Raw genomic sequence first — 16,037 nt, 5'->3', positions numbered from 1 at the left:
GAAAGACAAAAAAATACATATTAACTCTGGAATACCAATATAAATATCTAAAGGGCTCTATCCCTCCCAGATGAATTTATATAGTCCTAAAACAATATTTTATTATTAATGACGAAACTGAACTGTGACCAAATACTGACCAAAGCTGAGGGCTACAATTAAAAACATACGGTACCTCTAAAATGACAACTTTAATTATAACTTACCACATGGGAATGAAATTTCTCTAATAAGTTTTCCAGAAACTTCTTCGAAGAGAGAAGAGAAGCTTTGTTTAGCTGTTCTTGTCTTAAATCATAGTCATCATGCATGGGCTATTGAAAAAAAGTAGTGGTAATTCATGAGTACTCCCATGTTACTGGCATCACACAAAAGTCATTTATAAAGAGTATTCATTAAACACAGAAAGAAGCGATAAAACAAGGAGGCAAAAGTGATGACTCCCCTGGGATCTCATGAGACTTTATTACATGTCCATTAAGTTACTATAGATAGTACAGCACAAGGCACTCCCCTTCAACACAGGTCTCCTTCTTACAAACCAAGTAATACCCATACCCACTCCCCTAATTTTATAATTTAAATTTGAAATAAAATTTAGAACTGAAAAGCAAGTACTAAAAATTCATAGCAAATACTTTTGTCTCACGGTGATTTTCTTTTTTGACTGTTGGAATAATAGAGAGTGAAAGGATTCCAGAACACTAGTGAGGAGTATAGATAAAATCCTCGCTCTGCTACTGACTACAGCTGACCTTAGCGAGGTTAAGTTACTTTGACTCAGTCTTATTTTCCTCAGGTATAAAGTGGAAATAATAGTATTTGTTTCATAGGACTATGATGAAGCTTAAGTGAGATAATTCATATAAAATAGATAGCCAAAACCTAATATGCAGGTCCCGGACAGATAGCTGAGCTGGTTAAAGCATCATCCCAATACACCAAGGTTGTGGGTTCAATTCCTGGTCTGGGCATTATAAAGAATCAAACAATACGCCTGACCTGTGGTGGCGCAGTGGATAAAGCGTCAACCTGGAAACGCTGAGATTGCTGGTTCAAAACCCTGGGCTTGCCTGGTCAAGGCACATATGGGAGTTAATGCTTCCTGTTCTTCCCCCCTTCTCTCTCTCACTCCCTCTCCCCTTGCTATAATGAATAAATAAAAATATTTAAATGGAAGAATCAAACAATAAAGTGGAACAACTAATCAATGATGTCCCTCTCTAAAATCAAGAATTAAAAAAAAACCAACATAATATGCAATAAGGGCTCAATGTGTTTGCTTCTTACTATTGTATTTTATAGTCTAGCATCCTATTTTTTTTTTTTTTTTTTTTTTTTTTTTACAGAGACAGAGAGAGAGAGTCAGAGAGAGGGATAGACAGGGACAGACAGACAGGAACAAAGAGAGATGAGAAGCATCAATCATTAGTTTTTCATTGCGCACTGCAACACCTTAGTTGTTCATTGACTGCTTTCTCATATGTGCCTTGACTGTGGGCCTTCAGCAGACCAAGTAAACCCTTGCTCGAGCCAGCGACCTTGGGTCCAAGCTGGTGAGCTATTGCTCAAACCAGATGAGCACGCGCTCAAGCTGGTGACCTCGGGGTCTCGAACCTGGGTCCTCAGCATCCCAGTCTGACGCTCTATCCACTGCGCCACCACCTGGTCAGGCCTGGCCTATTAATTATTCCTATTAATTATTTTAATGAAATTATTTTTATTATAAAATAATAAAATTCACTTTTGGTAATAAATGCAAGGTGATATACACGTGATGACTTAATTTTACTCTATACCAGTAAACTTACCTAAAATACATTATATAAGAAATAAAGTACCATATTCTATACACAAAATTGAGGTAAATCAGAAATTTCAAAGTTATGCTGTACAACTGCTTCTCCCTCATACAAGCTGTCACCAAGTTAGATCTTATTTCTCAAGCAGCTTTCAAATGTGTCTCTCTTAGTCCCTAACCTACCTTGGCATCCTTACATGATAATCTGGTCTACCTGCCTCTGACTTCATCTGTTATCTACTCTCCATATATGACCCGAGAACTTTCTAAAATTCAAACCTGACAGATTACTGCTCTGCTGAAATATCTTTCAGTTGTTCCTTACTAAAGCATTCAAATCTAGCTTCTCTGATAGAAAAGGTTTTTAATGACTGTCTCTGCATACACCTCTAGCTATAACTCTGAATCCCATGCATCCCCAATACAAACCCTAATGATCCAGCCATATTCAATTATTTGGTGCTCCCCAAACATGCCTTTGTACATGCTAATCCCTCTCATAGGAAAGCCTTCTCACAGATGGAAAATACTTACCTGCCGTTCAACATTCTGATCAAGTGTAACATCTTCCAGCAAGACTGTGCTACAATTTTTTATCTTGCCCTCCCACAAAACAAAAATTGAGTGTTGCTTTTCAGGGATCACATGGTCTCTACCTACTTTATAGTATACACATATTCCTTCCTTACGAGACTGTCAGCAAATTCAAGGAAGAAGGGAACTCTGTCTTAACATTATAGGATGTGATAAACAAATGTTGACTTGCATAAACAAGTGGCTATAAGGCCAATTTAAGAAATATGGAAACACTAAACTCCCTTGGTAAAATAAAAATTTGAGTCTGTGGAAATTTAAACCGTCAGCCTAGAAAAAATCTACTTACACACATGAGGGCACAGAGCATGTCAACAGCAGCATGGATCACTCCATTGTGGTTCCTTTTGAGTGCTTTCACTACCTTCACTCCTAGACGTTCCCGAAACCTTGTTGAACCAAAAACAAGCATACAAAAGCAATATCAGAGCATTATTTTGTTATGTTACTATTAACATATAAACATCTAACAATAGATACTTAACACAGTCATTAAGTATCTATTGTATTATTGTAGCAATAACAGATTTTGAATCCCACCCAAAGAACATACCAGTTTTCATAATTTTTGTCTTTTTGGGTGAAGATATTTTTGTGGTTGATTAAAACTAAGAGACGTGGAACTTCCAATTCAAATTTATGGCAACAAAAGTCAATAATATTACTGGTGAGTATGATACCAATATCCCCCTTCAGTTCCACCCACTTTCCCTTTTTACTTCTCATAAATAAAAACTGCCATTATCACCACAGAAAAGTCTATAAAGAGGTAAATTGTTGATTATTTGTTATTCTGAATTGTTAAAATTCTCTAAAAAAAGTCATGTTTCAGAAGACAACTTACTTTGGAAGCTGAGTAAAGGCTAGAAAGCCAGCTTTGGAAGCCACGAGCCTCCTAACAGCCTGGAACTGACTCTCCAGCTCTGCATTTGAAGCAACAACATCTCCCTCTTGGGACAGTAATGCAGTTATAGCATTATTGATCAGTTTTTCTTTGTTTTCTGAGAAGAGACCCTAGGTGAAGAAAGATTATTTCAAAAAAGTTCCCATACTGCAAGTTAATGACAATGAATAAATTATAATACAATTTATCTTACATCCTGCGTTACTGCATGCAGAACTCCGCTATATGAAATATTAGCATTGAACCTGAATACAGCATCTGCAAAATTGCCATCTGTAAGGAGATGAAAAGATTCAAAAAAGATTTAGTTTTGCATTCCTAATTCTTAAATGATTATTAAGTAAATGGATGAAAATGCAGTATTTACATCAATACGTACTTGGAGGTGCAGCCAGGAATCGGAGATGAAGGCTCTCAACTTCCTCATCAACGGGCATGCAGAGTAACCCCCATCGCTGGCCTTTATGGGTTGATGTCATTTTTACACAAACATCTCTATTACCAGAAGCTCTTACTCCATCAAGCAAACTTGCTAATAAAGAATCTCTAAGCAAGGTGAAAAATAAAAAGGTTTTATGATTGAGAATTAATGGAAATTTTGCCCCTTGCCAAGTAGATGAATTGGTCAGAGTGTTGTCCCAAATACGCCAAGGTTCCGGGTTTGATCCTCTGTCAGGACACATACAAGAATCAACTAATGAATGTATAAATAAGTAAAACAACAAATTGATGCCATTTTTATTGACCTTAGGTCAAAAACTTTCTAAGGAAAGAAACTGGCCCCATACTACAGGAAGTGAAAATACTTCAATAAGGCTGTATTATAGATAGTGTGGCAAATGTATCATAACTGTTTAAAAACAGATTCAGTCTTGACCTATTTACAACAGCATGGAAGAACTGCCTGGAATGTAAACATTGTCAATCCCATGACAATGGCTTAGTATATACAGGGAGAACCAGTCATTCACAGAACAGCATAGTAAATGTGTTTGTCTCACAGGAGGAGTTTATGAGTTCTAGTATCTCACAGGTTTTCACTTTTCACATCAACAGTCAAGTCACAGTACTATAAAAATATATAGTATATATACTATAAATATGTATCAATATATGTATTTCCTACCCTACTGGAAAATTAGGTAACCAGCCTAATGATACTAATTTATAAAAATCTAACTTCAAGTATAGCATTCACATTAAAGTAACTTGCTACTGTTATCCAAATAATTTAACAATGAAAGTGGTAGGTGATAGTTTTAAAATATACTTTAAAAGCTTAGGATTCAGAAATAAACTTCATTTAAAATCAAGTCACAATTTTTATTCTCTTTAGTAATCTGAAAACTAAATGGTCATTTTATTTTATTTTATTTTTCCAAGTGAGAGGGGAGATAGAAAGCCATCCTCAGCACCTGGGGCTGATGTGCTAAAACCCATCGAGCCATGGCTGTGGGATGGGAAGAGAGAAAAGGGGTAAGGGGAGGGTTGGAGAAGCAAATGGTCACTTCTCTTGTGTGCCCTGATGGAGAATCAAACCAGGGAAATCCACACACTGGGCCAACGCTCTACCACTCGCTCTACCACTGAGACAACCGGCCAGGGCCAATGGTCATTTTAACTATACAACAAAATAATGTTTTCTTTTCCTAAATTAAAAAGTTCTGGATTAGAAATCTTTCTTTTTCTTCTTTGATGAAGCACTTTACCTGCACACATAAAATCTCAAAAGATTGATGAATTTAAAAAAATACCTCTCTGTTGAAGAATATTTCCGTATTTGCCCTTTTATAAATTCAATGGTAAAAAGTTGTGGATTTTCTGAGTCACAAACCAATGCAAATACCTAATAAAAACAAGAAATAAGTTCAACAAGATGTTTAGTTATAAGGTATTTTGTTAGAAAAACTACACATCATTTTTTACAAAAATTCATATTTAAAAATGTAACTTGTTTACATTATCAGAATTTAAAAGCTGCTTTTTTCCCCCTCTTCTTTGCCAAATAGGAGGAGGGGAGATAAGAGAGACAGACTCCCACATGTGCCCCAACCAGGACCCACCCGGCAACCCGTCTGGGGCTGATAAGAGCTGCTTTCTTAAGCCTCATATTTTCATAAAATTATTGAATAAAAAGTTACATTCACTGTATAATTTGAAAATAAATTTTGAAATATTTATTGGTCTAAATATCAGTAAATATAATGTGAAGAAATACAGTCTTCTTGTTTCTCATTCTTTAAGCATGAAAAGAAACATTAAAATAGAAACTTATTCTAATTTATCAATGAGAAGAAATCTCTTTAAAACTAACACTGATGAAACTTACTTCTCCTAAAGGCTTCAATGTTGCAATATTATAGGTTGCAGGATCTCGTTCTACTAAACATGTTTCTGTAAGTGCTAGCACTCTTTTTACAGGTTCCTTCAAACAAAGTTGAGACATTAAAAAGTTATTGAAGAAAAATGCTAAAATCAGATGAACAAATTTTTATTTTGAACGAGTCTTACCGGATGTCTAGGTGATATTTTTTGGACTACAAACTCTGCTAAGGATGTGATGGATTCATCAGTGCTGTATTTTCCAAAGCGGAGATTTAAATATTGCTCAAATTCTAAAGGTTCTTTCCTGATCCGCAATGAAATACCTATGTAGTTGCCAGCATGGTCTATTGCACTCTTGATAATTTCTTCTCTTTGCTCTGATGCAAATAAATGCTGCACAAATTTTGAAATTTAAAAAGTCAGGGTTGAAGTAACTAAACGTGACCATACTGTATCAACTCAAAGGAAAGTGGCTGAAGTAGCAATTCTAAAGGGGAAAAGGTAGATCTTCTCAGAGGTAAATAAGCAGTGCATTGTGGATGAAACATTATTACTAAATTAAAATTAAAAAGTCTGGTATACAGAGCCTTGAAAATAGCTCAATGAATAGAAATTATAACTACTTAGAGGTGGTTTTCATTACTCTGTGGAAAATAGCATTCTGGAGCTGACAAAAGGGTTCCCAGCTAAGTCCAATAGGATTGGTGGGTACTATGCGGGCAGGACTCCAGTTTTGACTAAAGTAGCTTTGATTTAATGTTTCCATACAGTGGGCTTTCTTGAAAGATTACCTTGAAGAATGTTTAAATATTTACAAGCCATTGCCCTATGGATATTATAAACCAACCTCCAGTCGTGTATTTACAAAGGTCAAGAATAAGGTACTATATTACTTGCATTTGGTGCCTGGAGGCCAGAAATGCTAAATGTCCTATAAAGGGTTGGGAATCCTACACAAGAAAAGAATGCTCCTGTCCAGAATGCCAATAGCACCCTTGCAGAGAAACACTGGGTCAGATTATGTTTTAAAAACTGATTTTATTCCCAGCAGCTTATCACTATGGATGTAGAGGGTACCAGATAAAGATTTGTTGAATGAACCTGTCATGCTATTATAACTGCAGTGAACTGACTCATTTTTGCTAGTGTCTTAAAAGGCAGAGTATGCTTAGAAAGTGGATGATTAAAATTAAAATTGTTTGATGCCACTAGGCAATAAAAACTGTTGGCAATTAAGGAGTATCACAATGCTCTTCCTTAATGTTTACCGTACGCATTGTAACGCTTGGTTGAATTACTGTGCAACAGTTATCCTGTTAAGGCCAGCAGGGCCATATTTCTGTAATTAGGTATGTTTTCCACCATTATTACGAACTTCTGCCCAGGGAAGTGACGAGCCTTTGGACAGCACTACCACAGCTGACTTTAGGCTGCTTTAGGATGAGAGAGGGAACTAATTTCATCTTTTGCCTGTAGATTCAGAAGTAACAAAATGTCAACATCTATGTTACTAGAAGAGAGACACAGGTTGGTAACCGTCATCTGAATAAAGGTAAAATCTAGGACGGAAAAGGTCTGTAGCTCTGAAGAGCTAACATATTTTGTAAATCAGATTGTTTGCCCCTCCTCTTTATTCTTCTTATTAACCTTTTGCTACCCTCTCTAACCTCTCACACATCTAAAAGTTCCAGGGCTGTCCTGCGCACTGCTCACCAGGGCAGGATAATTTATGTATGGAGCACTAAACCTTGGAGTAGTGTTCCCAGGCCATTAGGTAGCCACAGAATTAAAATTTTGAAGAGACAGAATTTTTCAGAGTAAGTTCACCTGAGCCTCTCCATGTGGACACTCTCTCTACTGCTCTTCTTTGAGATGTGGGGTTTCACCAAGGAAGCAGGATGTTTCTTATTTTAAAAAAAGATGGTCATTATCTCTAGCTCAGCTTCTAGTACTGATAAACTAGGGCCTCAGTATCTTAAATGGCTTCTATTATATCCCACAATTTACATATAATTCAGAATTTTAAGATAAAAATACACAAAATTTCCAAATCAGAAGCTTTGGATTTCATGTTACAAACAGCAGGGCAAAGGAAAAAAAGACTAAAAACGAGATTTTAAATTACTTTTTTTAAGAGAAAGCTTAGAAACTTGCGGGTAAGACATTAATACTAATAAAAATAACAACCCTAACCTACCATTTATTGAATATGAAGCCACAAATTGGGATAATAAGTATCTTATATAAATTATTTCACTTCCTCATCAAAACAAAACCCACAACAAAAAAAGACCCATGATATAAATATTCTCCTTATTTTAGAGAGCTGCAAACTGAGATTCAAATTCTTTGATACCAAAGCCTGAACTCTTAATACCATGCTTCCCCCCAAAGGACTCACATGAAATTTGAAAATGAAGTGGAAAAAACTTGCTTTCCTTCAAATAAATACTCATATCTCTTTTTACATAACTTTTTAAAAACAGAACTTACCAATCTGCTAAATCCTCCATAAAGTATACAAAACCCTCCTTGATAATCAGAGAGATCTGCAAAGCCTTCAATGTTCCTATAGTCATAGGAACAGAGAACTCTGTTAGTTGCAGGATTAATTTGGTCAAAGCCTCCAGGAGTTACTTCCAAAATGACAGGTTTTCTTGTATCACTCCAGTGATGCTTATAACAGTTATATCTCTAGGGAAAAAAAAGATATTAACTTTAGGTTCATATACATACACACACACACACACACACACCATATAGTAAAGCTACATTTAATGTACTAGTTACTGCTGAAACAACCAAAATATCTAAACAATACTATAGATATTTAGAGTTACTATCCAAATAGTTGAAAAAAAAGGAAAAAACTAATTTTCAGTTATTTGGAGATTTTGTTTATTTATGTTTACACTAACTGAAAACAGTATGTCCTTTTTAAATTAACAAAGTTTGGAGCTATAATATTGTAAAACAATTTTAAGTCAGTCTTATGTAAATCTATTTAAAGAAAATAAGGAAATTTTGAATATTTGAACTGTTATTTATTCTGAAAAAGTTTTATTGGGGAAAAGATTTCAACTTTTGTTGATGGATTCTTTTAATTAAGTTAGATATGGAAAAGAGCTAAGTCACATTTCAGAGAAGTGGGAGTATTCAATTTAACAACCTGAGCTGGTTCAGTGTATTAGTATAGATTTTCTCTCTCAGCCTGAGAAAGAAAGCTGAAGCCTCAGTCTAACCTTAAGCTTTTCTTATCATACCAATGGGAAATTATCTTAACAGTTTAATTTCATTAGTAAGTAAAATTCCATTTAGACCATAACATTCATTTGCAAATTGAAGTAACTAGTATCAGAAATTATTAGAACAGTCAACATCAATTTACTATCCAGTTTAAATTCTTAAGAAAGAACATAAAAAGGTTAATTGAGGCAGCTACCAAAACTATGTGATATGGTAAAAAATAATTTAAAATACAGGCAAAATTTGGCAAAGAGAATAAGGGTAACAAAGTGTCAGATGTGAAATGAATATCTTTTTGCCCACCCAAAAAGTCCAGTTTCCTATTCATCAGTACAGTCAGTTACAAGATTCTTAAGGTAAAAATAAACTGCTCAAAAATGCAACTATTTCTAACACTGAAATAAGAGAGAAATTCTCTTATAGATGTTCAGAAAAGAGTAAGGCATCACATAATAAAAACCTCCACTAACAACCCAGCACTAAACTTAATGAGGTTCGTAGGATCATACCACACAAAGTCCCCTCAGAATTACTGACTGGTGACATCATACACCATATAGTTCCATAAAAGGAATTCTGTAGAAAGACAAAAGGGCCTGCACTAACCCAGAATCTATTCAGAGCTTTGATTCTGAACTAAAGGATGGAGCAGTGCCACAGCTCAACAGGCGTGGGGTCAAAGGGAAGCCTCAACAGAGGCGGTCTTTCCCAGCCTATGCTTCCTGACATGCCCAAGCCACTCTGCAGGCCAGTCTCCACTCCTCCCAGCAGGAGATCGACTGTCATGAGACATGCCTGAGGAAACACATCATTAGCCCTCAGGATTGTGAAGGCTAAAAGAGACTTGCAAGACCCTGTTTTAGAGTGTTTCTAGGGGTGACTGTGAAGGCCTCAGGGCCAAATTCAACTTATGCTAGAGTGCTGTTTAGTCAGCACATCATTTGTGGGGAAAAGGAGGTGCCACACTTGTTCTTGATCAGGGCGACTGTCCTTCAGGCAATCTTTTAGAGCTACTGGTCTCCACTACAAATTTTGAAAAGTATTAAGGTGCTGACAGTAACTGATATAAAGGGAACCTTCTAAATAAAATCTATAAATATACTTTTGGAAGCAGCTGTTTTCTAAACAAATGAGATATACAAAAAGCTCACCTGCTACCATAAAATAATTAAAATAAGAATATCAAATTATGATTTATAGAAATCTGTGTTTTATCAGGAACAAGAAACAAGCAGCTTGCCAAATGCTATTAAACTATCTTAAATGGTTCCAGGGCAACCAGCCAATTGCTTGATTTGAGATCAGTAAGGCTTCTGGGACGCTAAAACAGGAGATAATGAGGGCTTTAAAAGGACGGAATGGTTCTGCCAGCATCAGAATTCAATTCCTGTCTTTTGCCAGAAGCCAGAGCTCCGAAAAGTGTTATGAATTTAGGCATTATTCAGCTTCCTCTAACCCCCGAAATATAAAAGCATACCTCCTCATGGAAAAAATTCAATACTCCACAGGAGTGAAAAGAGCATAAACTCCCATCTCCCCAGCCCAGAAGTCTCTGATTTAGTTTAAATGCTGCTATAAGGTGGCTAGAGAAGGCCTGGGGAAAAGTTAAGAAAATTGTAACAAATAACCATGACTTCCCCAAAGCTGTCAGTGCATCACACAAAGCTACATTACCAGCCAGATCCAGTGCAAGAACACCTAATAAGACAGTTTTAATGTACATAAGCCATACAACTTTCATATTTCTGAAACTGGAAACTCCTACATCAAAAAACCATTGGATGTTCCAACAGGAATTATCAGTAGTGTGATTCTTACTGTTACTCTTTAGAACATCGAATATCAAGACTCCATGAATGGTGACAGCATGGTTTTCAATGCTCCACAGTTCTCTGTCCAAACAATAATAAATCTAATTCCGCATATTTGAGTTTCCTATTAAACTATACTCATCTCTCTATCACGTAGTATTGGGAGACATTAAAATTATGTTTCCTTTTTCTCCTTTAACTTTGCCAGAAAAAGAACATAAAAGCCATGGGATGATTTTTAATAAAGGGCAATATTTGAACAAATAAATATAGATATTAATAAATGTTAATACTTACCCTTCCTGTAATTTTTCCTTCTGAAAAATCAGTCCTAAATCTCTGAAAGAAAAAATATAACCCCAGTTAATAACAACAGACTGAAAAGGAAGAATTACAGATCAGTCCTTTCTATAAAATCCCAGTTTGGTAACCTTGATATTAAGAAAGGGTATTTAGGCCCTGGCTGGTTGGCTCAGCGGTAGAGCGTCGGCCTGGCGTGCGGGGGACCCGGGTTCGATTCCCAGCCAGGGCACATAGGAGAAGCGCCCATTTGCTTCTCTACCCCCCCCCCCTTCCTCTCTGTCTCTCTCTTCCCCTCCCGCAGCCAAGGCTCCATTGGAGCAAAGATGACCCGGGCGCTGGGGATGGCTCCTTGGCCTCTGCCCCAGGCGCTAGAGTGGCTCTGGTCTCGGCAGAGCGACCCCCCGGAGGGGCAGAGCATCGCCCCCTGGTGGGCGTGCCGGGTGGATCCCGGTCGGTGCGGGAGTCTGTCTGACTGTCTCTCCCCGTTTCCAGCTTCAGGAAAAAAAGAAAAAAGAAAAAAAAGAAAGGGTATTTAACAGAAAGTGTATGGAACTTTATTGAAAACAAGATAACTAAACATATAACTGCTTTGTTCTGTATATAAACTTAAAAAGACTAAACTATCAATTACACAGGTTTTCCCAGTATTTCAGCTAGAGAAAAGTGCAAGTTTCAGTGTTGTATCAAGGTCAATAAGAGAAAATAAGCACAGTGGGAATAGAGGTTCACAACTTTGAAACCTTACGTTAATATAACTTTCATTTTAAAAAGAGGAGAAATTTAGTTTATTAATATGGAACTATTCTTACCAATGCTTCTGTAAGAAGTTCTGTTCTGTGCTCTGTAGAAAATTTCAAAGTTTCTGACTTTTTCCCACTGCCTTTACGAAATGTGAGGTTGAACTCTGTTCCTTGTCCTTTTCCAACAGGGCTGATGCTGCAAATGTCTCCATAAGGCCACTACCAAAAGAGAGGAATTATTTCGACTGGTGCTAAAATATAGTAAAATACAACAATTATTTTCACTACTTAATTCCACAATCACTAATAAAAAAATTTTACAATAATATTGAGGTCTAGAAGTTATTTATGTCTTACAGTAATTCTATAACACAAACATTTTGTAAAGTTTTCAGTCACCAGAGACATTAAAATTTTCTATCTGTACTTCAATTTTAATGATTAATGACATTAACCCAAAACAATAAAATACATAGACGTGAAACAAAATGGGGAATATTGTTACCTACAAATCTGTTAAAACCAATAAAAAAAGAATCTGTAAAACATGCCTAATTTAGAACTAAAATGGGCTAGAATATATACAAATGTTACTTATCCATGTTCAGTTAGTCTTGACTTTATAATCAGTAATTCTAGCTCCATGACAAGTATTTTCCAACCACTGCACTTGTGACTGCACTTGTGACTTATGTATCCCTGTATTACACTAACAACAAAGCCTTTAAAATTATAGAACTAATTTACCAATTCTATATAAGCAAGATGGCTTCTACAGTAACGTTATCAAATAGTAGCAACCATTTAGAGCAGGGGGCCAGTTCACTGTCCCTCAGACCGTTGGAAGGCCGGACTATAAAAAAAACTATGAACAAATCCCTATGCACACTGCACATATCTTATTTTAAAGTAAAAAAAACAAAACGGAAACAAATACAGTATTTAAAATAAAGAACAAATAAATTTAAATCAACAAACTGACAAGTATTTCAATGGGAACTATGCTCCTCTCACTGACCACCAATGAAAGAGATGCCCCTTCTGGAAGTGTGGCAGGCCGGATAAATGGCCTCAGGGGGCCGCATGCAGCCCGGGGGCGGTGGGGGGGGGGCTGTAGTTTGGGGACCCTTGATTTAGAGCCTAGAAACTGTCAAATTCTCTTCCTGCTGCCTTTTATTTATTTTTGGTCCTGAGCACTGAACATTATATAAGCATACCAATCTCTTTTATATTTAATATTTCTAACCTGAAATTTTAACCTGGTTTCAGGCCAGGGAGTTATGGGTCATATCTTGGCTTTTAAAATTCAAATGGCATTCAAAGGAATACTTAACAGCTTCTAACATGATTACCTGATTTGTTACTTCTAAAGTATTGGGATTATATGTAGTAATTGCATGGGTTCCAACTGAAAAGACTCGCTTATACCTACAAAGAAAAACAAGTACTGAAATTTAGTCTTTAAAGAAACACTTTGTAATTAAATATATATCACCACAAAAGGAACAATTCAATAAATAAACAGAAATGTGTCAGCAGTGACTAAATATAGCTTAGTTTTAGATTCTCACATTTAAAAAATATTTTTATTTATTGATTTTAGAGAGAGGAGTGAGAGAGAAAGAGGGTGGGGGAAAGGAGCAGGAAGCATCAACTCATAGTAGTTGCTTCTCATATGTTATGTGCTTTGACCGAGCAAGCCCAGGGTTTCCAACTGGCAACCTCAGCATTCCAGGCCAATGCATTCATTATCTACTGCACCACCACAGGTCAGGCTATTCTCACATCCTTTAACATTCTAAAATGTTAATTTGTATTAAAATCCACCCACCATTCATTACTGTGAACTAATAAGAGCCTTAATTAGAAAAGTATCTAAGTAAGAAATCTTGAATTGTTAGTATACGAGGGTCCTCAGGTTACAACAGTCTCAACATCCTATGTTTCGAGTTTACATGCTTACTCCCATAAAATCTTTTAAAAATTGAGATGTATTTCGGATTACCCAGTTAGCGTTGTACTTACGGACTATGTAGTAGTTTTTAACAAAACCATGTTACAAAGGAAGGAAAAGCTATGACTTGCAGCTTGTCAGTCACAGCCATATCCTGGAAACTTAATCATCTCAATTTAAGCAACTACCTATTATATTTAAGTGTTGCAATTTTATAGACGTAGGAAACACACACTACAGACAAGCAATTTTCACTTCTCACTTGACTTCCTTCACTTAAAGTAACAAACATCTAAAGGAGAAAAACCATTTGGATTATCAGTAATCCTTTATAAGAGATAGGAATGCATAATAATAAAAGTGAAACTGAATTAGAAAACCTTATTTAAAACTCTTATTTCCTTGGAAATAAAATTTAAGAACAGGTAAAACATTAGTCTAAGAAAAAAAAATTAAGATTAAAAGTTTACAACCACAGACACACATACATAAAAATGATGTGTATAATTCTATGCTGATAAATTTGAAAACTAAAAAGAAATCAACCCCAAAATAGAAGAATTTAAGAAAGCTGCAAAGAATTATACTGTAAAAACACCAAGGCTCAAACAAGGAGATAAAACCTTAAAGGAACAGGTTACGTCCTATGCTTCCTAAATTGTTCCAGACAACAGATTAAAGACAGCCTCTCAATTCTTTTAGTGAACCTGATAAGACAGCACAAAAAAAGAAAAAAAATTACACCAATCTATTTTTATTTCTTTTCTTTTTATTTTTTAGAGAGGAGAGGGAGAGCCAGAGAGAGAGAGGAGAGACAGAGAGAAGGGGGATAAGAGAGAGAAAGAGGAGAGACAGAGAGAGAGAAGGGGGGAGGAGCTGGAAGCGTCAACTCCCATATGTGCCTGGACCAGGCAAGCCCAAGGTTTTGAACCAGCGACCTCAGCATTTCCAGGTCGACACTTTATCCACTGCGCCACCACAGGTCAGGCACACCAATCTATTTTTAAATTAATATTAGCAATAAGAATCAAGTAACATATTAAAATATATAGTTATACACCATGACCAAACGTTCATTTCAGGAAAAGAAAGTTCAAGATTAGAAAAATTTATTAATAAAATTGATTCTATTTAGTGAAGTATCTTTTCAGTTTAAGAGATTTTTACATTATCAAATGGATGTTAAATACAATCAAATGCACTTTTGACACCTATGGAGATCATATTTTTCTGTGTTTAAACTACAAACACAATAAAAAGACATATATTTCCTTAAACCAACAGCCATGATCAGACTTAAGGGTAGCACACTAGAAACATACCCATTAAGATCAAGAGAGGCCCTGGCCAGTTGGCTCAGTCATAGAGCGTCGGCCTGGCGTGCAGAAGTCCCGGGTTTGATTCCCGGCCAGGGCACACAGGAGAAGCGCCTATCTGCTTCTCCACCCCTCCCCCTCTCCTTCCTCTCTGCCTCTCTCTCCCCCTCCCGCAGCGAGGCTCCATTGGAGCAAAGATGGCTCAGGCGCTGGGGATGGCTCCTTGGCCTCTGCCCCAGGAGCTGGAGTGGCTCTGGTCTCGACAGAGCGACGCCCCGGAGGGGCAGAGCATCGTCCCCTGGTGGGCAGAGCGTAGCCCCCTGGTGGGCATGCCGGGTGGATCCCGGTAAGGCGCATGTGGGAGTCTGTCTGACTGTCTCTCCCCGTTTCCAGCTTCAGAAAAATACAAAAAATATATATATATATCAAGAGAAATTCTTCTGCCTGCCCAGGTGGTGGCGCAGTAGATAGAGCATCTGTTTAGCCTAATCCTGAGGGATTTGACATGTTGAAGACAGGAACAAAATCCGTCGATTGCACATTAAAGCTTTATTGTCTAGCTTAGCCAAACGGCGACAACTCCGACAGAAATCTGAGGGAGAGTGCGCCGGCCCTTTGTTCTACTTAGTTTTTATAGGTTTGTAAGTGGGAAGGAAGTACAGAAGCAAAAATTGCAATTAGGTGTTCTTTACTACTATTGGTTATAGTCATATTTCTTTTAACATGATAGGACTATGTTTAATTTGCAAGCCATACATTATTTTGGAGAAAACAAAATTTATAAGTCAACACAATGGTAGAAAGATGTCTCTTTACATATTAAAAGGCATTCCTATATTTTCTAATGTTTATCCCCCATCTCTCTGTCCAGAGTCACATGTATTAACCACATACATTTACATAGGAGAGGTAGTTTCCCTGGGGACAAATGCCTGCAAATGGCTCATTGCTATAAGAAAAGGTTTATTTTGGCTTTTCTCTTCCTGCACCTGGCTAGCCATTCACCCCTTTCCCCACAGGTGTGGTGGAATGTCTGGGAATCC

General features: G+C 36.8%; 1 protein-coding gene across 3 annotated transcripts in view; it reads right to left on the bottom strand.

The window, feature by feature from the left end:
• Positions 1-16,037, bottom strand: part of DNAJC13 (DnaJ heat shock protein family (Hsp40) member C13) — a 134,174-nt gene that overhangs the window by 76,297 nt on the left and 41,840 nt on the right. For all 3 annotated transcript variants that reach the window (XM_066244407.1, XM_066244406.1, XM_066244405.1), the window contains 12 exons: positions 13,077-13,152; positions 11,794-11,943; positions 10,979-11,020; positions 8,118-8,318; positions 5,811-6,017; positions 5,629-5,724; positions 5,054-5,145; positions 3,679-3,845; positions 3,493-3,572; positions 3,240-3,409; positions 2,685-2,784; positions 207-314 (listed from right to left, as the gene is read on the bottom strand). In XM_066244407.1, the coding sequence (XP_066100504.1) occupies positions 207-314; positions 2,685-2,784; positions 3,240-3,409; positions 3,493-3,572; positions 3,679-3,845; positions 5,054-5,145; positions 5,629-5,724; positions 5,811-6,017; positions 8,118-8,318; positions 10,979-11,020; positions 11,794-11,943; positions 13,077-13,152 (1,489 nt within the window). The remainder of the gene's footprint in view (positions 1-206; positions 315-2,684; positions 2,785-3,239; positions 3,410-3,492; positions 3,573-3,678; positions 3,846-5,053; positions 5,146-5,628; positions 5,725-5,810; positions 6,018-8,117; positions 8,319-10,978; positions 11,021-11,793; positions 11,944-13,076; positions 13,153-16,037) is intronic.

The sequence above is a fragment of the Saccopteryx bilineata genome, chromosome 10 (genome assembly GCF_036850765.1).
Source record: "Saccopteryx bilineata isolate mSacBil1 chromosome 10, mSacBil1_pri_phased_curated, whole genome shotgun sequence".
In the NCBI taxonomy this organism is placed as follows: domain Eukaryota; kingdom Metazoa; phylum Chordata; class Mammalia; order Chiroptera; family Emballonuridae; genus Saccopteryx; species Saccopteryx bilineata.
This window is presented reverse-complemented; position numbering and strand designations above follow the sequence as displayed.